Source organism: Panthera pardus, unplaced genomic scaffold (genome assembly GCF_024362965.1).
Source record: "Panthera pardus isolate Hobbes unplaced genomic scaffold, ASM2436296v1 HiC_scaffold_5, whole genome shotgun sequence".
Lineage (NCBI taxonomy): Eukaryota > Metazoa > Chordata > Mammalia > Carnivora > Felidae > Panthera > Panthera pardus.
This window is the reverse complement of record NW_026526980.1, coordinates 7,820,857-7,847,211: the sequence shown is the minus strand read 5'-3', so window position 1 is coordinate 7,847,211 and position 26,355 is coordinate 7,820,857. Positions and strand designations below refer to the sequence as shown.

Sequence of the window (26,355 nt, the reverse complement as noted above, 5' to 3'; positions counted from 1 at the left end):
TATTACTAAGGCGACCTTAGTAAGTAATTGAACTTTGTGTTCTGTCCGTCAGAAGGAGAAAATGGTTTTCTTCCAGCTAGTTTTGGAAGAAGCATTGAGAATAAATGCGAAAACATATTTAAAATGGGAGAACTTTTGCATGCACTAGTACCACATTTTGCATTTAAAAGCGTTCTGAAGAATCCATGTTTTGGAGCTGCCTTTTAGGGGAGAGTCTCTTCTGAAGAATCTTCTTGGTACTTAGGCATGACCTTTTAGAAGGCCTTGGTCCAGAGCTCTGTTATATACGCTAGCCCTGGAAGGAGCCAGAATTCTAATTTTTTCTTGCTTTTGAGGCTCTGTGATGGCATTGAGGGGTGACAGCAGTCATTGTATTTTTGTTTGGCTTCAGCACTGAAACCACTTGTTCACGTATTGTCTGTTAATTTAACGACAGCCACTGAAAAGCTGGTAAATATTCCCAACTAGCTAAATACAGTGTGTATTTATAGGCTTGGAAAGCTAATTGGAAGTGGCAGTTTGCTATGAAGCATGAATAACGCTGAAGAGAAGTGTAGTTACAAAGGGTCAGGAGTATGACGATTCAGTCTAGCGTGGCAATTATGTATGTAAATGAGTTCATTCAAAATTGGAGTCGTCTCCTTTCAGCTTTAGACTTCCTGATCAAAACAAACCGGGAAATAAATTGTCTAATTTAGGCACTTGCTACTGGTGCTTCTTTAGCAATTTTCTGAGTAGTTAAAGCATGCATCTTGCATATTGGAAGGTCTGTGCTTTAATGGCCTTTTTAACTAGCATTTCAGAGGCGTTCTCAGTAACAGTATAACCTAGTTTACACAATGCCCATTTCCTATATAAACCATTCTATTTAAATAACCGTGCTAGTCTCGCTGTTAGGATGGATTTGCTGAATAGAGCTATTACTAAAAGCTTTCTTTGTGTAATAGAAACCTTTCCCCCTCCTGTTTCAGCCATAAGATACTGGAGTTTGTCTATTTTGGTTATGCAAAGGTTTTATTTCAGATCATAGGATCCCAGTCAGTGAGGAGATTGTGAAGATTTTCAGAAAGTAATTATTAACTGGAAATGAATCTGGCCGTTGAGTTTAAAGGGCCCGCATGAGTATCACAGTTTGAAGAGAGAGCTGTGAAGCTTGAAATGTTCATGTATGTTTGCAGTATTGTGAGTGTATTTAGTAAAAATCGCAGCAAGTCATCGTCCGTGTTTTGTTGTTTTTTAGGACTTAAATGAGTTTAAGGAGATGACAACATGTGTTTTCCCCAGGTAAGCTTTCTTCAAGGATTCTTTTTGTCTTTCATTCAAAATAGTGCTCCTACTATCTGTGATACAAACAGGTAATAAATAGTAATAATAGTAATTACCCGATCATGGTTACGATCCAGTTGATACAAGCTGGGAAATGTTTTAACAGGTCCAGCTGTGATGGTTTGATTTTATAATCGATGGTTTGTTTTATTCCATTAAAAATCAAAGTTCGAACTCAGAGTGAAAATAGATGGCAATTTATTTCTTCTTGTCCCACACCCTGCGGTCTGAAAAACCGGTGAAGACTTCTTGGATTGGCTCTTGTCTCTCTGATACGTTGAACCTGCCTTGTCCTTGTCAGGTGTCCAGTTGAGAGTATTCTGTAGTTTGTCAAGAACTTTCTGGCTAGAGATTTTTTCCCTCAACTCTGAGTTTACCTGTTAGTGTCACAGGTCCCATGTCAGCCACGTGGAGCCTCCAAAGCGAGGGTCTGTGTGTGAGGACGAGTCTGAAGAGGGACGGGCATGGTAGCAGAGCCGTCATTCTTCTCTCTGGGCTAATTCTGTCCTGTTACCTACACTGTTCACATTTATGTCAAAAGAAACAGCGTTTTCATATTAGTGTCTCTCTCCTTTTTTTTCTCTTTTTTCCTTATTCTAATCTCTGAAACCGAATTCTAACAAATAACAAGAATACATGAAACTAACAAATGCAGATTTTTCCCTCCACGAGTTTATTTTGTACAAATCTGGGTAGGACAGCAGTTGGTAATGGCGTTGGGGGGTGGGGGGTGGGTGTTAGACCTGCAACCATATTTGAACCATGTAAAAACTTGGGAAGATCTTTGCCTTCTCCTTGAGACTGACATAGCCCATACCCTCTCGGGGTCCAAGCAGATCTAGAGCTGTGCTCTGAGTGTGGTGGAGTCCCGTAGTCTCGTGATGAAGAGGGGTTGAGAGGACGGAGTCCCAGTCTGATGTGGAGATGCCGGCCCTATGTCAAAACGGCTCACATGTTTAATTCTCCTGTCGGCTTTTAGGACAGTAGGCTTTTCATTTGAGTAATATACATTTTGGACCGTTTGCCTTATTGAAAATTCTTTTGTTTTTAGACTCTTGGATACAAAATTGATGGCCAGCACACAACCTTTTAAGGTATTTTTAAAATTTGAGCTATCACTGATAAGCTATGTTTTGATGTGTTTCGAATTGCCACTAGGCGCTTGAAATTCTGGTCTATTTAAATATCATTTTCTTTCTTTTTTTTATATATATATATATTTTAACATTTATTTATTTTTGAGACACAGAGAGACAAAGCACAAGCAGGGGAGGGACAGAGAGAGAGAGAGAGAGAGAGAGAGGGAGAGGGAGAGAGAGACACAGAATTTGAGCAGGCTCCAGGCTCTGAGCTGTCAGCACAGAACCTGATGTGGGGCTTGAACCCAGGAGCCCTGAGATCATGACTTGAGCTGACGTTGGACACCGAATGAGCTACCCAGGTGCCCCTAAATATCGTTTTCAAATATACCCAAAAAAGAAAAAAAAATTGGAAAAGAACTAGAAATAAATATATCAAAATGTGAATAATGGTTGTCTTTGGGTGGTGGAATTATTTTTTTCTCCTTTATTCTTTTTGAATATAAACGTTTTTAATGTTAAAATATATAGTGTGTTTTTTTGAGGGAGTGCGCTTGGCAGGCTCAGTCAGTAGAGCATGTGATTCTTGTTCTTGGGGTTGTGAGTTCAAGCCTCATGTTGGGCATAGAGCCTACTAAAAATGCGTGTGTGTGTGTGCGTGTGTGTGTGTGTGTGTATAATGCATTTTTTAATAGGTTACACATGCACACGCTTCATTATTTTCCTGATTTTGTATATTTTGGTTCTATTTTCTAATCAGGAAAATTCAGGTAAAAGTATAGTTGTCTGCTGTTTTGTGAAGTGACTTTATATAACTGAGCAAAATGAATGCCAGAAATGTATAGGTTTCTGGCCCAAGTTCTGTAGGTATTTAACATGACTTAAAAACCTTTCATGTGGTGATACTTACCAAGCATGGTGAAAATGACACTTGGCTGTCGTTCACATTGAATGAATGATGACTCTTGTGTTTCTTCAGAGAACACAAGGGGGCAGTACTAGATACTGGGTTTTTTTTGGTTTGTTTTTGTTTTTTGTTTGTTTGTTTTTTTTTGGGGAGGGTTCTGACATTCAGTGAATCTCTGCTGTAAGTTGTACTGAGATGATTTAAGCTCATACATAATTCTCTGCTTTTCTGGTTTGTAGGATATCATTAACAACACATCTCTTGCAGAACTGGAAAAGCGGTTAAAAGAGACACCTTTCAACCCTCCTAAAGTTGGTAAGAATATAAAGTGATCCTGATAGTGCCCAAGGCCCTTGTGATCATTACTGACGTATATCACACAAGGAAGGAGAAGTTGCTCTGGAAACCAGCCGTGCACATTTGTGGATCTTGGCTGAGTTGCCTTGCTCCTGCCCTTTGTTGGCTTACGCTTTCTGAACAAAGCTGGTCTCATAATCCTACATCTATTTTAGGTGAATCAGTCAGGTAGCCATGCATTGAGAAGTTTAGCAATTAAAGCTTCAGGGCTTTTATTTCTTAATGCTTGGAATTCTCCCAAAACTTGATGTATCTATCTTTTCTATGGGGCATTGTTTAAGCAGAGACAAAGAGTTGGTGCTTAATTGCCAGGGGTCGAATGGAAACACTTTTTGTCTCAGGAAAGCCCAAGAATTGGGTTGACGGTGGAGGAAGGAGTGTCTCCACCTTTGCCTCCCATCATTGGTGGCCAAGCTATGGAAGGGCAGCAGCGAGGAACACCAGAAGTAGGGAGGAATGTTTCTCAGGGCAGAGATGTTTTACCATGTCTGGTCATGGCCCCTAGCCAGGTAGGGCCCTACCCAAGCCACGTGTTCCTTCCTTGGTTCCCGTTCGCCTCATTTTGCTGCTGATACCATAATTGGCATTCCATTAGCTGTAGTCTGCAAACTTCTGAAGACATTGATAATTGGACTAATGGTTCAGAAATTGACAATGGAAGGTACTAAAGCAGCCAAGATTACAGCCATTTGTTTCCCTTTCTGGGTAATAGTCCAAAAAAGGAATTAAGAAAAGGAGGGAGGGTGAGGGAGGAAAGCCTAGACCATTTTGTCTAACACTATGATGGAAATCATTGATTTTGGAAATAAATGTGTGTTTCAGTTGATGGTAGAGTAGAGCCTCTTACCTACTTGGTGTCATGTTAACAGATTTTTTTAAAGCTTAACGTCTAATATTTAATACAGAGGTTAAAAAATTCTTGCTTAAAGACCCTTATGTTGACTTAAGAACATTCACAGTCTAGGGGCGCCTGGGTGGCTCAGTCTGTTAAGCCTCGGACTTTGGCTCAGGTCACGATCTCTCTCTTAAGAAAGAAAAAAAAAAAAGAACAGTCACAGTCTTTTTGTTGTTAATTTCCATTCATGCTTTTGGTTTTGTTGCAACATTTTGATACTCATTTCCAGAACAGTGCTAGGAAATATTTATGAGTGATAGTTGTTTTTTTGTTTGTTTGTTTTTGTTTTTGTTTTTTGTTTTTGTAAAGAGTTAGAGTTTTACCCTATTCTTTCTGTGTGATATTCTGGGATGTGGCAAAGAATTTACTCTAAAGCAGGTTACTCTTCCCAGACACTGCACTCAGCATCTGTGCGTTGATCAGTGTGACGTAAGAATCACGTAAAGCGGTCTCTCCTAAGAAGTGGCCCCATGTTCGATGGGCAGCATTTTTCTTTAATGTTGTTTAATGTTTTATTTATTTTTGAGAGAGAGTGAGAGATACAGAGCGTGAGCAGGGGAGGGTCAGAGAGAGAGGGAGACACAGAATCCGAAGCAGGCTCCAGGCTCCGAACTGTCCGCACAGAGCCTGACGCGGGGCTCGAACTCACGAACCGTGAGATCATGACCTGAGCCAAAGTCGGACGCTTAACTGACTGAGCCACCCAAGCGCCCCTCCATGGGCAGCATGATCGTACGTTCTGATCTAGTTTGGGAGTTAGTTGTACCTTCATCTTTAGATCCATACGTTTGGAAATGTGGCAGGGGGCAGTGCTGATCATTGGCAGAGTTGCCCATGTCGAGTGGCGTCTTTTGCCTTCTGGGAGAGTTACCTGGGGTATTGATGGATGACAGTTACCAAGCATTTACCACGTGCCAGGCACGATGTGAGAGCTTTACTGACATTAGGTCGTTTGATCCTCACAAAAGCCTAACGAGGGAGGTTTTCATCTCCATCCTGCCAAAGTGGAGGCCCGGAGGTGAAGCGACTTGCCTAAGATCACATAGCAAATAAATGGTGGAGCCAGGATTTAAACTCAGACGGCGGGACCCACAAATCCATGCTCTTAGTCATGACTGAAATACCGATTACGTCTCTCTATCATCAGGGAAGAAGTTCCTCGTGACCTCAGAAAGCGGGCAGAAGACAGGTCATTGTCATAGAGCAAGTTATACATGATCGTAAATAGCACCCGCCCGTGTGCAGTCGGGAGGCCTGTGGCTGGGTCTCTGATGATGTAACTGAGGCATTTCTCTAGTCTAGACCCAAGCTCTCATGTTCAGTGACCCTTTTTTCTCATATTGCAAGGTCTTGTGTGGAGAGAATGAAGAAGTAGATAGCCGTTTCCTGCTTGTCTGGGATATTTCTACAGCACATACCAGTGTAATTTGGATTTGGTAGGGTAGCGTGCCTACTAGTCTTCATGATGTGTGATGTCCTTGGGAAAACCCTTTGTTCTTTTTTCTCTTTAGAAAGTGCAGAAGGTTTTCCAAGTTACGACACAGCTACTGAACAACTCCACGAGGCAGGCTATGACGCTTATATCACAGGGCTGTGCTTCCTCTCCATGGCGAACTACCTAGGTACTCACTAGACCTGTTTCCTCCAAACACACCACGGTCGGGGGCGGATCTTGCCTGTCTGCCCTTTACGTGGGGCCCACTTTCCCAGGTAGAAGTGGGGGGGGGGTTGGAGGTCAGAGTGGGAGGGCTTTGCGGTAGGGCGTGGAGAGTGCACAAGGAAGACCCGTTGACACTTAGCTGGTGTGGCGCCTGGCGCTTGGCCCTTACGAGTGCCTCTGACCCTTCTGAACGGGAGAGTTGATTGACATAGGCTGTCGTCTGAACTTTCAGGCTCTGTCTCCTTGACCGTGTGTAACACTCTGCTTTTTTTCTTCATTAGGTTCTTTTCTTAGCCCTCCAAAAATTCACGTGTCTGCCAGATCAAAACTCATTGAACCTTTTTTTAACAAGTAAGTAAGCAGAGCCCCAGTGGCCACGTTCTCTCACTGATGTCACGGTGATTGGGAGCTCTTGTGCATTTTTACATAAAGGATTTCTCATCCCCAGTGACTCACGTGTTTTTTTGAAAACAGAAATTGACCTTCTGGGAAATAATTTATTAAATACATTGGCTTAAAAAGAAAGAAAGAAAACACTGCCAAAAGTAGTGTGTCTCTTCCAAGACGAAGAACTGGTGGTTTTGGCATTTGAATTGCCTTTAAGGGAGACTCTGAGAGAGAGAGAGAGAGAGAGAGAGAGAGAGAGAGAGAGAGAGTGAGTGTGTGTGTGTGTGTGTGTGTGTGTGTATGTGTATGTATACACAGTTGGACCTAACACTGCTAACATACTTTACACATGAGGTTATTATTTATACTTGCATTATTATCTCATTAAAATTCTTTCTAAGAAGATGTTGGTTACACAAATGGCTTTTAAGATAATCTATGGAGAAGTCTTGATTGTCATTTCATCCTGAGCTTTCATCTGCGTGGATTCAATGAAGTAAAAAGCTTGCTCGTGTACTTACAGTTGGAAGAAGTCTGTGTGATTTAGGGAGACGTCAAAGTTCAGAGCATTTTCAAAGACTCTCGAGATGATGACTTCAAAGTGTGGCTTGTGCTTTCTTGGCATCGTTGAGACTAAAGTTATGGATGTGACCCTCAGGCCGGCCACAGTTGGGCTCTGTGCCAGAGCCTTAAGCCTTCTTTACCCCTGCTTTCTTAACAGAATTTGTTCTAGGAGATTCTGGGTGAGCCAGAAAGAATGAGGCAGCCCACATCGGTCATTCCCACTGGGAGAAAGAACTGTTTGAGCTTTGGGTTGGTTACATCATTTCCTTACATTATACACAGCACTTTACAATTCTTTCAGTGAGAACACCATCTCCTTTGGATGTCTATATAAATGCTAGTATCGCAATGTTTGTACTTAAGTGACATGCTGCAGAGACAGATGTTAATTGCAAACATCTGGATTCCTACAGGTTTGGAATTTGTGTAGTCTGAGTTAGTAAATTTTATCACACTGTGGCTTCTTATTTTTAAATCTTCTTTTATCTGGAAGTTCAGAGGTAAATGTGTTTGATTTTTTTTTTTTTTTTTTTTTTTTTATTTTGAGAACGAGGATGGTGGGGGGAGGGACGAGGGGGAAAGAGAATCTTAAGCAGGCGCCACACTCAGCGTGGAGCCCAGCACAGGGTTCACTGCCGTGACTGTGAGATCATGACCTGAGCCGAAATCACGAGTCAGATGCTCAACCGACTGAGCCACCCAGGTGGCCTTCTACTGTGTTTGACTGTCAAAACGTCTTTCAGAGAGGAATGGGAAGCAATGTAGTATATATTGAAAATCAAGTTGAGGGGCACCTGGGTGGCTCAGTCGGTTAAGCGGCCGACTTCGGCTCAGGTCATGATCTCGCGGTCCGTGAGTTCGAGAGCCCCGCGTCGGGCTCTGTGCTGACAGCTCAGAGCTTGGAGCCTGTTTCAGATTCTGTGTCTCCCTCTCTCTGACCCTCCCCCGTTCATGCTCTGTCTCTCTCTGTCTCAAAAGTAAATAAACGTTAAAAAAAAAAAAAATTAAAAAAAAAAAGAAAATCAAGTTGAAATTTTTAATTAAGTTTTTAATTTTAATTCCAGTATAGTTAACATACAGTGTCATGTTGGTTTCAGGTGTATACTATAGTGATTCAGCAATTCTATACATTATTCAGTGTGCATCATGCTAATGTACAGAGTTTAATTTCTTTTTTTATGGAAAATTAATTCTGCTAACAGTTGAGCCTTTGCTGTCTATCCAATTCCTTATGGGAAAAACAGAATATTCTTAGCTCTTAACTTTTATTTTGGGGGTTGTGTTTATCTTTGTAAATCTTTGAAAGGGCAGCTTAAGTCATAGACCATAGAGTGTGCAGGTGACCTTAAATATTGTTTGGGTCATGGCCATTCCTTGCATTTTTATGTGCAGGATGTTAAGTTCATTGTTCAATGATATTTTTCAACTGGGACATGTTTACTCATTTTTTAAATATAATTTAAAAAACCAGTTTAGTTTTTATTTTTTATTAAAAAAAAATTTTTTTTTAACGTTTATTTATTTTTGAGACAGAGAGAGACAGAGCATGAATGGGGGAGGGTCAGAGAGAGAGGGAGACACAGAATCCGAAGCAGGTCCCGGGCTCTGAGCTGTCAGCACAGAGCCCGACGTGGGTATTTTTAATTTTTAAATGTTTGTTTTGAGAGAGAGTGAGCCTGCTTGAGGGTGGGGGAAGAGCAGAGAGAGGGGGAGAGAGAATTATAAGCAGCTCCGCACTGTCAGGTGTCAGCACAGAACCCCATGCAGGGCTTGATCTCACGAACCGTGAGGTCATGACCTGAGCCAAAATTAAGGCACCCCCATATTTACTCATTTTTAAATATTTAAAACAATGATCCTGCTTCTCCACTAACATCAAGTCCTTATAAAATCAGGTGATGGATACAAATTGGGTTTGATAATAGGCTGCATCTAGTTTATCAGTAATCTGTGTGACCGACATGAAGAGCAATCAAAATTAGCTTTAAGAAATTTAACAAAGACTTGATATATTTCTAGATGAATTTGTTATTGCTGATAATATGCAAGGCTATTACTCAAAAGAACTGGACAATTTCATTAAAATTTTTTTTACGTGTTTGTATTTATTTTGAGAGAGAGAGCGAGCGAGAGTGTGCGTGTATGCACGAGCCTGAGTGGGGGAGGAGCAGAGAGAGAGGGAGACACAGAACCCGAAGCAGGCTCCAGGCCTTGAGCTGTCAGCACAGAGCCAGACGTGGGGCTTGAACTCACGAACCACGAGATCATGACCTGAGCCGAAGTTGGTCACTTAACTGACTGAGCCACCTAGATGCCCTAAGGACAGTTTCAGTTTAAATTTGGAATGTTCATTTATATTTTTTTCCTGAAGCCTCGCTGGATAGCAAAAATGGTTGAGGATTCAGGAATCCTCCTGTGATATTGCACTGAAAATTCTTGATTTTTTGCTCCATTTCCCCCCCCATCTGTAAAGGAAGAATATTTTCTTCGTCTTTGAAGGAAAAAAAGTCCAGCAGGATTTGAAATGCAAAATAGGAACCATTTTTATTGTATATTGGAATAGCATGGTCAAGTACAGTCATCCATTTTTCTTTGAAAAATAATTGGTATGCAACGTTGTGTTAGTTTCAGGTGTACAAAGTAGTGACGTTATATTTACATACATTATGAAATGCGGTCATCCCTTCTCAACCCATTTAGACAGTGGGAAAAGCACTTGCTTCTTTGAACATCTCTTTCTGTGTTAATAATGACCTCATTCTAAACTTCCATGCATGTTTGATTTATGACATTAACCTTGATTTTGCCATTTTTTTCAAGATACCCTTGTAGAGAAACATCCAGAAATGGCCATCAACATTTCCTCAAGTGGTTGATTTTAGAAAAATCTGTAAATTTTTCTGAGAGTTTATTTGTTTGGCACCAGGCTTTTCTCAGCGTGAGCTTAACTAAATATTGCACAGTCCTAACATAAATTTGGATGGAAATCTAACTGCCTACATATGCAGAGAACGTTTTGTTCCTCTCTCGCCAGATTTATGTTTAAAAAGTAAACCTTGAGGGGGAAATAAACTGCACCTATTTCTGCATTATTCGGAATTAGCATTTGGCTACATTAGTTATGCCTTCTTGGGAAGTTTTTATTGAGAGCTATCGGGAGCTCCCTGAGACAGCTGGCGTTGGAGAGGTCTGCAGAGACGGAACGAAGCGTGAGGTGCTTTCTGAGCCATATTTGTCTAGAAGATCGTCCTGTGAGGATTTTGCATGCTGCCATTTTGTCTCTTTCATGGTCCCGGGCACCTCCTACATTTCTCCTTCCTTTGTTGGAAACCGAAGGAAAGTCCTAAAGGAGTAGAGCAGTGGCAGTCCGGATCAGACCACTGCTGATGATTGGCTGTGTGGAGTGTGCCCTTCGTTTATGTTGTAGGCTCTCTGGGCAGGAAGTGATTCACCTCCTTTTAGAACCTTGGTCAGTTTTGATCAATGCGTGGAAAACCAAACTTCGAGAAGATCCTTTGGTCAAATCCTTTTAGGCTGGAAAGAGCTAAAAATACTCTCTGCTTTCACTTCTTTTCATACCACAGAAGGCACAAAATCAGGCTTTTGCCTCAGGTTTTGTTAATAGTCATCTGTGTCTGCAAGGCACGTTGAACTCTCGCTCGATAACCTTTTCTGAAGGTTTTTGGGAAGGTTGTTTTCTATTGACCTCATTTCTTAGAAGGAGGAAGGAAATGAGCAAATCTTTTATTTTGGCTAATCTCTGCAAGTAAGGGAATTAAAAAGGAAGACTTGCCTGCAGTTTGCTGTAGAGGATGGCCGTCTTGTTCTTGACACAAGTGTCCTGAGTAGGAACAGGATTCCTCTAGAAATCTAGGCCTTCCTGGGATGACATTGCTGGATTTTGTCCCTACACTGGAGGTGAGGACAAGCCAGAAGAAGGAATGATAGGCTCTTGGGCAAATTGTTTCCTCCCCTGTAAATTGGGGATAAAACTATTCATCTCCCATAGAAGTTACCAAGATTGCATGAGGTGTTAAAGTTCATTGCCCAATATTTATTATTTTCCTTTCTTGAAGCATAAGAGAATTTAGCACGCTGGGGATCTGAAAAGGAGATGCGGTCGTGGATGTGTTTTGTGTTAATGGTTTCATGATAAAGAAGAAAGTTGGTTATCACGTGGATATAAAATTAGAGCACATGGAAAGTGTTCACTCTTTTTTTTTTTGAATGTTTGTTCACTTTTGAGAGAGAGACAGTGGGAGTGGGGAAGGGGCGGAGAGAGAGGGAGACAGAGAATCTGAAGCAGGCTCTGGGCTCTGAGCTGGCAGCACGGAGCCCGATGCGGGGCTCGAACTCATAAACTGTGAGGTCATGACCTGAGAAAGTCGGACACTTAACCGACCGAGCCACCCGGGTGCCCCAGCAAAGTGTTCACTCTTGCTTGTACCCACCTTTTAGTGTTTGCCTGTGAGAAATCAGGTGGTGAGGAAGTGTTTCAGATTGGTCCATGGCGGAAGCAAGTTTGCTTTGGTTTGGAGCATTTATATTAAAGTTCTTTTAGTCAGATGAATACGGCAGTTTTTGCAAAAGGTTGTGTAGGTACCAGTAAACGTGATTAGTGTAGAGGGGGAGGGGTCATTATGATGCCTGAAATAAAACACACCGTGTTTTTTCCCATTTCCTCTGTGGAAAGCAATCACATGCTCGCCGCAAGTTGTTTTTTTTCCTTTTGTTTAAAACCTCTATTCGTTATTTTATTTTATTCTACTTATTTAATTTTATTTCTTTAATTTACATCCAAATTAGTTAGCATATAGTGCAATCACGATTTCAGGAGTTTAGGATTCCTTAATCATTCCTTTAAGATTCCTTAAGATTCCTTAATGCCCCTTACTCATTTAGCCCATCCCCCCTCCCACAGCCCCTCTAGTAACCCTCTGTTTATTCTCCATATTTGAGTCTCTTATGTTTTTCCCCCTTCCTGTTTTTATATTATTTTTGCTTCCCTTCCCTTCCCTTGTGTTCATCTGTTCTGTGTCTTAAAGTCCTCACATGAGTGAAGTCATATGATATTTGTCTTTCTCTAATTTCGCTTAGCCTAATATCCTCTAGTTCGTCCACATAGTTGCAAATGACAAGATTCCATTCTTTCTGATTTCCAAGTAATACTCCATTGTGTGTGTATGTATGTATATATATCTATATATCTATATCTATATAACTTAAAAATTTTTTTTTAATGTTTGTTTATTTTTGAGAGAGACAGAGAAGGTGAGTGGGTTAGGGGCAGGGAGAGAGGGAGACACAGAATCCGAAGCAGGTTCCAGGCTCCAAGCTGTCAGCACAGAGCCCGATGTGGGGCTCAAACTCAGGAGCTATGAGATCATGAGCTGAGCTAAAGTCGGACGCTTAGCTGACTGAGACACCCAGGCACCCCACATCTTCTTCTTTTTTTTTTTTTTGTTAATTTTTTTTTTTTTTAACGTTTATTTATTTTTGAGACAGAGAGAGAGCATGAACAGGGGAGGAGGGTCAGAGAGAGGGAGGCACAGAATCTGAAACAGGCTCCAGGCTCTGAGCGGTCAGCACAGAGCCCGACGCGGGGCTGGAACTCATGGACCGCGAGATCACTACCTGAGCCGAAGTCGGACGCTTAACCGACTGAGCCACCCAGGCGCCCCCACATCTTCTTTATCCATTCATCCATCGATGGACATTTGGGCTCTTTCCATACTTTGGCTATTGTTGACAGTGCTGCTATAAATATTGGGGTGCACGTCCCCCTTCGAAACAGCATCCCTGTATCCGTTGGATAAATAGCTAGTAGTGCAATTGCTGGGTTGTAGGATAGTTCTATTTTTAATTTTTTGAGGAGGCTTCGTACTCTTTTCCAGAGCGGCTGCACCAGCTTGCATTCCCACCAACAATGCAAAAGAGATCCTCTTTCTCCCGCATCCTCACCAACATCTGTTGTTGCCTGAGTTGTTGATGTGAGCCCTTCTGATGGGTGTGAGGTGGTATCTCATTGTGGTTTTGATTTGTATTTCACTGGTGATGAGTGATGTTAAGCATCTTTTCATGTGTCAGTTGGCCATCTGGATGTCTTTTTTGGAGAAGTGTCTATTCATGTCTCTTGCCCATTTCTTCACTGGATTCTTTGTTTTTTGGGTGTTGAGTTTGAGAAGTTCTCCACAGATTTTGGATAGTAACCCTTTATCTGATATGTCGTTTGCAAATATCTTCTCCCACTCCGTCGGTTGCCTTTTAGTTTTGCTGATTGTTTCCTTCACTGTGCAGAAGCTTTTTATTTTGATGAGGTCCCAATAGTTCATTTTGGCTTTTGTTTCCCTTGCCTCCAGAGACGTGTTGAGTAAGAAGTTTCTGTGGCTGAGGTCAAAGAGATTTTTGCCTGCTTTCTTCTTGAGGATATTGATGGCTTCCTGTCTTTCGTTTAGGTCTTTTATCCATTTTGAGTTTTTGTGTCTGGTGTAAGAAAGTGGTCCAGGTTCATTCTTCTGCATGTCGCTGTCCAGTTTTCCCAGCACCACTTGCTGAAGAGACAGTCTTTATTCCATGGGATATTCTTTCCTGCTTTTTCAAAGATGAGTTGGCCATACGTTTGTGGGCCCCTTTCTGGGTTCTCTATTCTGTTCCACTGATCTGAGTGTCTGTTTTGTGCCATCGTTTTTTCCCTTGTAATATATGCGTGTGCATCACACTTAACATCAGAGAGATTCAGAACTGAAGGACTATAGGAAAACAAAATATGTCCTTTCTGTCCAGCCCTTTCACTGACAGTGGGGAGAGCTACACTCATTTGCCCCATTTGCTAGCAACTGCCATTCGTACAGAGCAGCGTGGAGTGCTGGATCACTCGTGAGTTGTCCGTGGGCACAAGTGTTTGGAAGTGCAGACCCTGCTTGTCTCTCGAGAGTGCTACCCAGTCACCTGCCAGGTGATGGCTTATCCTCTTCCTGGTGGTCCCTCCCTCATACAGAAGGTGCTGGAATAACAGGAGGATGAGCCTGCTCTGTTCTGATTCCCTGTATTGGCTCTCAGTTTTTAGCATCCTGGCTGATGGGTCAAATGTGTCTTTACTGACTGTTCAGGTCGAGTATAAATTAAGTCTGTCGTTAGAAGCGTTATAGTGATTTCCCCCACCATGAGACTTCCGACATCCCAACATAAGTGAGAGTTACAACACAGTTTGTGCCATTGGTAAGGCATGGCTGGGGCTGTCACAACAGTCCGCATAATTGGTTCCATTTGCTTCTCAAATTTTAAAAGACTTGTTTAACTCCTCCAGTAGAATTGTTTCATTTTGGGATATCAGGTGGTAGCACAGTGCACTTGTGGTCTGTGTGGTCAGGTACCTGGGTTTGAATTTGAATCCCAGTCCCATTTCTTAAACCTGTGCCACCTTGGGCAAGTTACTTACCCTCTCTGTGCCTCAGCTTCCTCGTGTGTTAACGGAGAATGTTCCTGCTCATTTGATAGGCCTGTAGTGAGCGTAGAATGAGAGAATGTCTGTAAAGTGGACAGTGGCTGGCAAATCGTGGTGCCCGGTCAGCCTGGGGCTGCTACACTGCCGTGGAGACATTTATACCTGGAGGATGTGCTTCTCTGACCAGCTGCCAGGAGCACACACAGGGCTCTTTGACTTTCATAGAAGACACCCTACGATCATCCCTCCTGTGCTGCCCACACCCTGAAAGTGCGGTTCTCTATTCACTTACGAGCCTTGATCAGCAAAGGGAAGGCGGGGAGGAAAGGCCGCCTGTAACTGAGTGGTGTCCAGGGAGAGGACCTGAATGTGTTTTCTTCTTTTCCTTATTGCTTTTGTCCTTTGAGGCCTGTGGTGGTTTCTCAGCCTTTGTGCTGTGTAGCATTTCCAGGTGTGGATTTTTACTGGGAGAAGAGAGCAAAGAGATAGCATTTACTTAGTGCCCTGTGGGAAGCTGTTTCTTTTTATTTTTTTTTAACAGCTTTATTGGGATGTAAATTCACACACCATATAATCCACCCATTTAAAGTGTCCGATCCAGGGCGCCTGGGTAGCTCAGTCGGTTGAACGTCTGACCTCGGCTCAGGTCATGATCTTGCAGTTCATAGGTTCAAGCCCTGCGTCAGGCTCTTTGCTCACAGCTCAGACCCTGGAGCTTACTTTGGATTCTGTGTCTCCCCCTCTCTCTGCCCCTCCCCTGCTCATGCTCTCTCTCTTCCTCTCTCAAAAATAAATAAACGTTAAAAAAAGTAAATAAATCATACAATCTACCGGTTTTTGGTATATGACATTATTACTTCTTTTAAATTATGGTAAAATACGTGTAACATCCAATTTGCTGTTTTAAACACACATTTTTAAGTGTACAATTCAGTGGCATTAAGGGCATTCACAGTTTGGTGCAACCATCATCCTGTATTTTAAGAGCTTTTTCCTCACCCCAAATAGCAACTCTGTAACCTAAGCAATAACTCCTCACCCCTGCCTCCCCTCAGCTCCTGGGACCTTCTTCTCATCTACTTTTTTGTCTTTATACATTTTGTTCTTTTCGTGAGCTGTTCCTTTTTGAGCACCTCATTGCTTCAGTGAGATTTTAATCTGTTAGAACAGATTACACTTTGCAAACATCTGGGGCATCTTTCTTTCCCGTTTGTTTGCTGTCTTCTGTTTCCGTCACTTCTTAGACACACGCGCCTCGAGATAGGTGGATGCGACGTGCGAGTACCTCGGCCGAGGGTTGCTTGTTGGCAGGTCTGCGGAAGCCTGACGAGCAGAGCAGAGGCCTCAGGCTGGGCCATCCCGCCACGCTGCTGGGACAGTCATCCTTTGCGCCGCTGGGCTTCTGCGTCTGGGAAACGGGGTTAATAAACTTCCTCCTGGTCGGGTCGACCTGTGGCTGCACCGCGGCATCGGCGAGGCCGCTCAGCGCGGCGTGCGGCCTGTCGTGGGCGCAGAGAGTGCGGTTGGTGCTGTGACTTTGACCGAAGTGAACCTCCAAGAAGGGAACGTGATTCTCGTTTTTCCTGGTAGCAGGGCAGTGGTAGATAAAGCAAGCAGGCTGTGTGTGCGTCGCTGAGTTGTCTTGGGGCCGAGGTGCACGATGCCCATGAAAACCTTTCTGTAGACGACAGCAGCCCGGGATCTGCTCAGAGATCGCCGCCTAACTGTCTTCGCGTCGGAGTGAAAAAGGTCTTGCCGCGAGGTTGGGTCGTGAATGGGAACCGGAGACTGCCCGTGTGCCAGTCACACTCGCGTGTGTGGAGACTTACGAGGCCGGCGAGGCAGCCAGGTGAGGCACACGGTGTCCTCCGTTCGTCCGCCACCGGAGCGGCTGTGCGGTGTGCGCGTCTCTTGCCCCAGCAGCCTCCGGTGATGCCGGAGCCGAGGAGGTCAGGGAGGCTGGACGGAGGAAGGCCGTGGCAGTGGTGATCGTGGGACCCTTCGTGTCCAGTGGGCTGGCTTCCCCAAAAACATGTAGCGGTTGTCCTTTAATTCTGTCTTCGCGGTGCTGGCATGAAGGGGTCATGTTCTCTGCCCCTCACCTTCTTCCATAACTGGATTTTGCACCAGGGACAGGGAGCAGAGTCCACCACTCATTCTAAACTGAGTAGAAGGGGACTGTTGTGCTATCGTGGAGGTGACCTTTTCGTCCTAAAGAGCCAAGCAATAGGAGTCCAGGGGGCGCCCGGGTGGCTCAGTGGGTTAAGCGTCCGACTCTGGCTCGGGTCATGATCTCGCGGTTCATGAGTTCGAGCCCCACGTCGGGCTTCACGCTGACAATGCAGAGCCTGCTTCATTCTTGCTCTCTGCTCTCTCTCTGCCCCTCCCCTGCTCGTGCTTTCTCTCTCTCTCTCTCAAAATACATAAATAAACTTAAAAAAAAATGGAGTCTGGGGGGCGCCTGGCTGGTTCAGTCGGAAGAGCATGTGATGCTTGCTCTTAGGGTCATGAGTTTGAGGCCCATGTTGGGTATAGAGATTACTTAAATAAATAAAAGAAAAAAACTTAAAAAAAGAGCCCATTTTCAACTTCTCCAATTTGTGCAAATCTTGGAGTCTGGCACCATGAGGAGTAAAATCGCAGCACTGCAAATGCTTAGAGCAGCCTCCCAGATTCCAGAAGGATTAGAGCCGGTTTCTCCCTAGCTTCCAGAATGTGTTTTACCCTAGTACACAGGATGTATTTTATCCTCACATACCTTAACCAAAGCCCTTTGTTTATTAATTTTTTAATTTATAAAAAATGTTTGTTTATTTTCAGAGAGAGCGAGAGCACACGCACAAGCGAGAGAAGGGGCAGAGGGGGGGAGGAGAGAGAATCCCAAGGAGACTATGTGTTGTCAGTGCAGAGCCCAACTTGGGGCTCGATCCCATGAACCGGGAAATTATAACCTAAGCTGAAATCAGGAGTTGGACATTTAACCGACTGAGCCCCCCAGATGCCCCCAAAGCCCTTTATTTAAACCCGAGTCATGTTTGCTTCACTTTTGGTTCCCCGAGTTATTAGGATAGAAAGAATCTCCAAGAATTGACTTGGTTTGATCACCCCAGAAATTCTTAAGTACGTTGGTTTTCAGGAAGGTAGAAAACCGCTGAGTCTCGGGCACATTACATTCTTCTCAGGCCTTTAGTCTGGCTTAAGACGGGGACCCTGTGGTTGTTTCCATGACTTCTTCAGGGAAGAGAGGGCTCGCCTCAAGTTAGTATCTCCTTGTCTAATTTTGACCTTGCTGTCTTGATTGCCAGAGATCAGCTGAGATGTGTCTGCGGCTTTATCAAAAGGCTGCTTTTGAAGAAAACGTAAGGGGCACACCGCACACACCTCTTCTTGTGTTGTCAGCCCCGCGGGCCCTACGGCGGCTGTGCACCTGCTGGGCCGTGCCAACCTTGTGTTGGCTCTCCTTACTTTAAACTACATTTCCCCCTGGCTTAATAACTTGTTTATCCTTACGATAAACATATCACTTGTAGAGGTAAAAAAATCAACCAACCCCCAGGTAGGTATGTAAGCAGCTCCCTCTTCCACAGAAGGGTATTGTATTAGTTTTCCTGTTGCTGCTGTAACAAATCACAGCAAGCTTTGTGGCTTTAGACAAGAGGAATTTATTCCCTATTCCCTTCTGGTCTGGAGGCCAGAAGTTTGAAATCGAGCTGTCGGCAGGGCTGCATTTCCTCCAGAGGCTCTGGGAAAGGATACGTCCCTTGCCTGTTCTAGCTTTCGGTGGCTGCTGGCAGTCCTTGGCTTCTGGGCAAGTCTCTCCACTCTCTGCCTCCATGGTTACATTGTGGCTTCCTCTGTGTGTGTGTGTGTTCTCCCTTTGCCTCTCTTGCAGAAGGACACTTGGGCTGGCATTTAGGGCCCACTTGGGTAATAGTCCAGGATAATGTTCTCAAGAGGCTTAACAGTGATTAATTACATCTGTTGGGACCCCTTTTCCATATAAGGCAACATTGACGGGTACCGGGATTAGAGTGTGTGTCTTTTTGGCGACCACCATTCAGCCCACTGTAGGCTGTTAGTAGTAAAGTCAGCATTCTTAGGTATTCCTCGCCTTGCTTTGGCGAGGAAAAACCAGGAGGTAGTTATTTTTAAAACTATGTAACATTTCATTCATACAATTCGAGGGTCACCAGTGTACCTAATATCTGATAGTGGCTACCCCAAAATCATCTCCGTTGAATACCTTCCACTCTTCGGTGAGTTCCCTACATCATTTATTCACATTCGCTCTAATTGCTTCCAGCAATGCTCAGAGGTAAATAATAATGTCCCCACTTTAAGTTCTTAATTTTTAAAAAATTTTTTTAACATTTATTCATTTTTGAGAGACAGAGTGTGAGTAGGGGAGTGGCAGAGAGAGACGGAGACACAGAATCCGAGGCAGGCTCCAGGCTCCGAGCTGTCAGCACAGAGCCTGATGTGGGGCTCGAACTCATAGACCACGAGATCAGGACCCAAGCTGAAGTCGGACGCTTCACTGGCTGAACCCCCAGGCGCCCCTTGAGTTCTTACTTTTAAGTAATCTTTCCACCCAAAGTGGGACTCAAACTCACAACAACACCAAGATTAAGAGTCGTATGCTGTACTGACTGAACCAGCCAGGTGCTCCAATCATGTCCCCACTTTATTTTTTTAATTAATTTATTTAGAGAGAGCTCACAAGTGGGGGAAGGGTGGAGACAGAGAGAAAGAGAATCTTAAGCAGGCCCCACACCCAACATGGAGCCCAGTGCTTACAACCCTAAGATCATGACCTGAGCCAAAATCACGAGTCGGATGTTCAACTGACGGCCCCCCAGGCCCCCCAGTCATGTCTGCATTTTAAGGCTAAGACTGTCTGCCAAGGGTCTCAGAAATGGCAGAGTCAGGGATGACCCAGGTCTGTTCTCACCCAAGAATGGTTTCTTCCTCCACAGCACGCGGTTTCTAAAGAGTCAGTTCTGTGGTGGTTTGCTCATTTTTGTAAGAGACGGTGCCAGTATCTTTGAAGGGTTTCCTTTTCTCTTGGGGTTTGGCCTGAGCAGTGATCATAAGAGATGTTGACTTTGACCCCTGGGTTCTGCGGGACTAGTTTCCTGTGACATTTTACAGTCCACCCTTCCACAGGCCGCACGCGTGACGTCTTTGTATAATGCTTAGTTTAACGTTTTTATGTGATGCCATTTGATACGGTTCATTTGATGGGGACTGTTCACATGAGCTGCTGCTCTCACCCCCCCTTCCTTGTTTCTAGTGTTGTATCTGTTTAAGAAAGGCCATGAGTTGGCTTCAGGACAGATGTCGGGTAACGCTCTATTTGTCAAAACATCAAGTGACTATAGATGGAGAATTGGGTGCCTCCCGCCCGAGTGAAATTAAAATAACTGATGCCACAGCCAGTCCCTTCCAGCCAGCGGATGTCTTCGTATTTTACACGAGAGCTTTAGCGAGCGAAATAAATGAGGTTGTTTTGTGAGAGATGTCTGCATGCTTCCTACCCTGGATGATGAGATTAGTTTTTTATGGCACATAAATATGTATAATGATGAGCCCTTGCATACAGGGTTCTCATGAAGTGCTTTTCCCGCTGTGCCCTGAAGGAAATACCGAGACCGTTTGCAAGTACAAGAGAGCTGGCCGCCGTTAAAGGTTGCAGTTTTCCTTTGGAAGGCTCAGGACGTGGGGCGAGCCTCAAGTTAATTCACTGCTCACATTGTGGAGAGATTAGATTTTACTCCCCATCTCTGTATCCCAGTCTTCAGTGGTGTGAGGGGAATGCAGTTTTACTTGGAAAGCTCTTTTCTGAGACAAAGCTTCTTAGGAACAGAAGTGCAGTCTGGAAGAAAGCACTTGAGCGAACGCAAATGTTTAACTCATCGAATGAAATCCTGCGTTTCTAGGAAGAAGAGCAAGGCGTTCGGGGGCTAAAGGTTTTTCTTTTTGTTGGGGTGGCAGGAGGTGGGGGCAGGGATCAGATGAGTACTGTTGTACTTTATTCAGACGTGCCATAACATTAGAGATCCTTCCAGATCATTCAGACCTGGGTGTTATGTGTACGACTCTGATGTTACAGGAGGCAGACTCTCGTATTCAGGCGCCTATAGGTCTCCCAGGCTGGGATGTGCCGGTTCGGGAGTTTTCCTGAGGGCGATCACCGCGCGTGGGGGCAGCTGTGCCTGGGAAGCCCGAGGCCCAGGCAGCCCACGGTAGCAGTTCTTCCTGCATTGCAAACAGGGGAAGATTGTCCTTTTCTTTTCTTTGAAGATTATATTATTTATTTTGAGAGAGAGAGAGTGTGTGCGAGTGGGAGAGGGGCAGAGAGAGAGAGAGAGAATCCCGAGCATGCTCTGCACTGTCAGCACAGAGCCCGACGCTGGGCTCCGAACCCACAAACCATGAGATCATGACCTGAGCCGAAACCGAGAGTCAGACGCTTAACCAGCTGCGCCACCCAGGCGCCCCGGAAGGTTGTCCTTTTCGTCTGTTGACAGCCTGGCTTTCCTTGCGGCCTCTCCTTCCCATTGCCTTGACATTTCAGCCTCCCCGCAGCTCTTGCTCAAACGGCAGCCTCATTATGTGTCTGGGCTTGGTTATAATTTAATCGGCCATGAGAGCATTACCAAAAAAATGTTTCTGGGACCTTGTGTCTGAAGCTCTTGCTTCCCCTGGGGCTTGGGTAGCGACTGAGGACTAAAAACGTGACTCGTCCCTGTTTGTTCCTGCTGGGGCTCCAGCCTCAGCATTTCACATCTAGGCTTTGGAAACAGCTCAGGTTACAAGCCACACGTGAGAGGGGTACCCAGCAGAGGCGGGTGGGCATTACTGTAGAGCTGGTAGTGAGAAGCTCTGGGCCTGAGTCCTGTCTCTGCTCCCGTGGCGGCCAAAGGGAAGCCAGTGAACTTAGAAGAACCTTCCTCCTTCCTGGTCTGATGAGACTGGTACTTATCTGCCTGTCCCGCAGACACCAGATGAGATAGGGTAAACGTACAACAATACATTTTGTCTTTCTGGCCAGGCACTTTGTGCTTCATGTTTTTTTGTCTCATTGAAACACAAAATACCCACTCATAATTCCACCAGCCAAAAAAAAAAAAAAAAAAAAATCCCCTCACTCTAGAGCATGTCTCAGCAGTGTGTTTTCTGTGTCTGTTTCATTTACTAATTGAGATCAGTATGATTCTTTACTGATTGAGACGGTACTCGTTTTATAATTTTGTAGCTTAAAAAAATACAGTGATGAATTTCCACAAGACATTCAAACCAGTGGCCAGCATCACGTAGATGGCTTTCAGTGGTTCGTCAGGTGGATATATCATGGTCCTCTTACAACCTAACCTTCGTGTTTGGGCCTCTTGTCAGTCACCACGTCCTCTGCACTGTGATGGGCATGACCGTTTTTTGCCAGTTGCTTTTTTTTTTTTTTTTTTTTTTTGAGAGAGATATATCATGGTCCTCTTACAACCTAACCTTCGTGTTTGGGCCTCTTGTCAGTCACCACGTCCTCTGCACTGTGATGGGCATGACCGTTTTTTGCCAGTTGCTTTTTTTTTTTTTTTTTTTTTTTTAAAAGAGATGTAGTGTGAGTGGGGGAAGGGCAGAAAGAGAAGGTGACACAGAATCCGAAGAAGGCTCCAAGCTCCGAGCTGTCAGCACAGAGCCCGACGTGGGGCTCAGACCCATAAACCATGACATCATGACCTGAGCTGAAGTCAGACGCTTAACCCACTGAGCCACCCAGGCAGCCCCCTGCCAAGTTGCTTCTTAAAGTAGCCATCGACACACTGCTCTGATTTGCTTTCTTTCTCTACCTTTGGATTTAGCCCTGGAAAGCATGTTACTGTGGGAGCAGAATTAAATATTTTCTTTCATTTCCAAATAGAATCACTGATCTTATACATAGTTGTGGTTATGCAGAATTTCAAAGAACTGTAATGATCTTTTCAGTTCCCCAAGATTTGAGCCTCTTGTGAATAGTGTTCCTGAATCACCTTTGGGACTTCTTGCGTGCATTTTTGAATATCACTTTTGCCCTCTTTGTTCGTTGTTTCTATCTTTCTTTCTTTCTTTCTCTTTCTTTCTTTCTTTCTTTCTTTCTTTCTTTCTTTCTTTCTTTCTTTCTCTCTCTCTCTCTTTCTTTCTTTCTTTCTTTCTTTCTTTCTTTCTTTCTTTCTTTCTAATATTTATTTATTTTATTTCTGAGGTGGGGGGGGGTGGGCAGGGAGATAAGGGGAGACACAGAATCCAAAGCAGGCTCCAGGCTCTGAGCTGTCAGCACAGAGCCTGATGCTGGGCTTGAACTCATAAACCCATGAGATCATGACCTGAGCTGAAGTTGGACACACAACCGACTGGGCCACCCAGGTGCCCCTGCCCAGGTCTTTGTTTTCTTTAGCAAGAATTAAAAAAAAAAAAAAAATTTAACATTGATTTTTGAGAGATAGACAATGAGCAGGGGAGGGACAGAGAGAGAGGGAGATACAGAATCTGAAGCAAGTTCCAGGCTCTTGAGCTGTTAGCACAGAAACAAGTTCCAGGCTCTGAGCTGTTGTTAGCACAGGGCCTGATGTGGGGCTTGAACCCACGAACCCTGAGATCATGACCTGAGCCGAAGTCAGATACTTAACTGACTGAGCCATGCAGGCGCCCCTGCCGTCTTTGTTTTCTTGAGCTTAGCTGCACAGAATGGGTTAACACTGGCATCAGCTTGGCAATCCGTTTTTATTCACCAGACAACTAGGGAATGATAGTTCAGAGAAGCCATAGTCCAAGGCAAGCTGTCGTGTCATCAAAGAATAACCTTTAATCTAAGTGTCCTCCTTTGAGCAGCCCAGTGTGCTTTGTGGTTGCCAGAGTCAGAGTCTGACACTTGCTGGTGAGGTCAGAGAATTTCGATAAGGTTAGAGGTGTCTGATTCCGTGTGTCGGGCATGTTACTCACGCCAAGTGTTGGCCAATCTTCGGTGCCGCGTTAGTGCTGAAGTTTAACGTGTGATGCTAGAGGTGTTCATCTGTAGCCAGTTCACAGAACCGGGGGGACTTTTGCCTTAAGGTGGCAAGAGAGTCATATTAGTGATCTTTTTGCGCCTTTCTAAAAAAATGAGAACCATGGGGCGCCTGGGTGGCGCAGTCGGTTAAGCGTCCGACTTCAGCCAGGTCACGATCTCGCGGTCCGTGAGTTCGAGCCCCGCGTCAGGCTCTGGGCTGATGGCTCGGAGCCTGGAGCCTGTTTCCGATTCTGTGTCTCCCTCTCTCTCTGCCCCTCCCCCGTTCATGCTCTGTCTCTCTCTGTCCCAAAAATAAATAAAAAATGTTGAAAAAAAAATTAAAAAAAAAAAAAAATGAGAACCACAGTTGTCAGCAATAATGTCCCCGCAGTTTAGCTCTTGCAGAGAAGCTAGTTGCCGGTCATGGTTGACCTCCTGGTCTCAGGGAGTGGTGGAAGACTTATGTCATTGCTTCCTTGGTTTTTGTTTTGGTAGTTTTGTGTTTTTCTAAGCCAGACTCATTTAATGTACACACATCATTAAGACTGATGCTTTTTTGGAGCCGTTGGCACAGCTTCTTGGTCCTTCTTATGCTGGTTGATTACTGAATCATCATTAATGGCAATTAGCACGAGATTGAACATGCTCTTTTCCTGTTCTCTCAACTTGGTGGTTCTCAGTCTGTAGAGTTTCTGAGGCGGTAGGTCTTCGGTAGGGCCCGGGGATTTGCCTTTCTGACAGGTCCCCAGGTGGTACTGATACGGCTGGTCTGGGGAACCCCATTTTGATAAGGACTCAAGGTTCTGGGCTGCTAAGAAGTTTTATACCTGGAATGAGCTTCTTCAGTGACTAGCAAGCCTCCTCACATAGTCTAGGTCCCAATGTCATACTGCCCTGGGCTGGAAAGGATATGGGCAGATGGCTTTTCGTGAGTGCTATGCAGCATATGGGAGACTTTACAGATAAAAACATTGTGCACAGTAGCCCATTAAAGAGGCTGAGCTGAAGTTACCTCGTCTGATGAGCAAAAGACCTTGGAATTTGCTGTGCTTTACCGTTGGATCTTTCCAGACGTGTTTGAAAGCCGAGATAAACAGCATCATGAATCACTGGAGAACACTAAAAATCTGACAGACGCCCACAAGGGTGAACTTTGTTTCGCAGCATCTAGAATGTGAACTTGAGTTTAGAATAGAATCTTGGTATAAAATTGGCGATTGTACCAAATAGGAGTTTTAATTTTAACCTTTGATGGAGTTAGTAGCGTCAGCCCTTTTAGAGGGTAGGTGCTAAAATAATATTTCATCAGAAAGCTTGCAGGGATGTGGCAGGACTTCTGCCCTGTCGTGTCTGTACTCAATTACAGCCATCTTGAATCTTCTCGACAGTAGAAATACCATGTTGTGCAAGTGTTGGTCCAAATGTCTTTGACACCCGCAGATTCTGAAGGCCTTCGGCAAGAGCATTGTTTAGCACAGTTCATGGCCAAGGAACACTCCTGAGCGTATTTACCGGCGTTTCTGCCTGCCCAGTGCGTTGTCTCGTGTGTTAGAATGAACACTGTCAAGCAGATGACCCCCGTGTGAAGTCTTTGATCACATCATTTCAGGCCTTTTGACAGCCAGTTTGTATGAGGCAAGCGTACAATCAGATGTTGTAATGTTTTACTTCAAAAGGGCAGGGATGTGACCAGAGCGGTGGCTTGCAGACAGCCTGGCACACAGAGGTGGGGGGGCCACCGGGGAGTTGACTTTGGTTCAGTTCCACCGACGCTCAGCTACGGTTTTAGGGTCGGTTTCCCAATGACACAGCTTTCTCCAGAGTTGCACTTGGCCAAGTCACACGCGCACTTGGTTTGCGTGTTCTTCCAGGGTTTAGGGCTGTTCATTTCTCTCTAAAGCCCAGACACGGAGGCATCGGGGAAGAGTGAGAAGCGCTATTAATAATTTATTTGAAAGGGGTTTCTATTTAGTGAAAGTGTTGAGCAAGCAAACAAGATAGTGTGGAATTAACTAACTTAAAAAAAAAATCTTTGTGGAGTCTTTTTGCCAAGGACAGATTTTTATTTATTTCAGTCAGAGGAAATATGAGAGAACAAATAGCCTGTATGTTGGGTGACGAAAGATACCTTTCAAAAAAGGGTTTGAAACACTTAGGTGGTGAGAGGGATTGGGGAAGTCTCCTTTTTAAGTATAATTCTTGTTGCAATTCATAGCACCGTTGATTTTCTCAGGGTGTTAGTGAGGTCGCATGATTTTAGAAACAAAATGATACTTTAAAAAAGAAATCAAGCAATTTCATTGCTCAGACATGTGATTTTACTTTATATTCCTCTCTCCACAACGGGTAAGATGGGGCACAAGATTGATTTAAGTGGCATTTTCAGTCAGGTGTCTCTGGCAGTCTCTAGTTATTTCCCCTGGGCCTCCCAGTTCTGCTAGCCTTTAGTTTATTTTTTAAGTTCGAAAAGTAATAGTGGGGGCACCTGGGTGGCTCAGTCAGTTAAGCGTCTGACCTCGGCTCAGGTCGCGGTCTCACCATTGGTGGGTTTGAGCCCCGCGTCGGGCTCTGTACTGACAGGTCAGAGCCTGGAGCCTGCTTCGGATTCTGTGTCTCCCCCTGTCTCTGCCCTTCCCCTACTCATGCCCTCGCTTTCTCAAAAATAAATAAACATTAAGCAAAAAAATTTCATTGTTAATTTGGATCATTTAATG

The 26,355-nt window shown here is 44.4% G+C and overlaps 1 protein-coding gene across 3 annotated transcripts in view; it reads left to right on the top strand.

Annotated features, from left to right (window-relative positions):
- The window catches only part of PARN (poly(A)-specific ribonuclease), a 168,150-nt gene that overhangs the window by 33,309 nt on the left and 108,486 nt on the right, over positions 1–26,355 (top strand). For all 3 annotated transcript variants that reach the window (XM_019468640.2, XM_019468638.2, XM_019468639.2), the window contains 5 exons: positions 1,241–1,284; positions 2,378–2,420; positions 3,552–3,627; positions 6,076–6,186; positions 6,506–6,575. In XM_019468640.2, the coding sequence (XP_019324185.2) occupies positions 1,241–1,284; positions 2,378–2,420; positions 3,552–3,627; positions 6,076–6,186; positions 6,506–6,575 (344 nt within the window). The remainder of the gene's footprint in view (positions 1–1,240; positions 1,285–2,377; positions 2,421–3,551; positions 3,628–6,075; positions 6,187–6,505; positions 6,576–26,355) is intronic.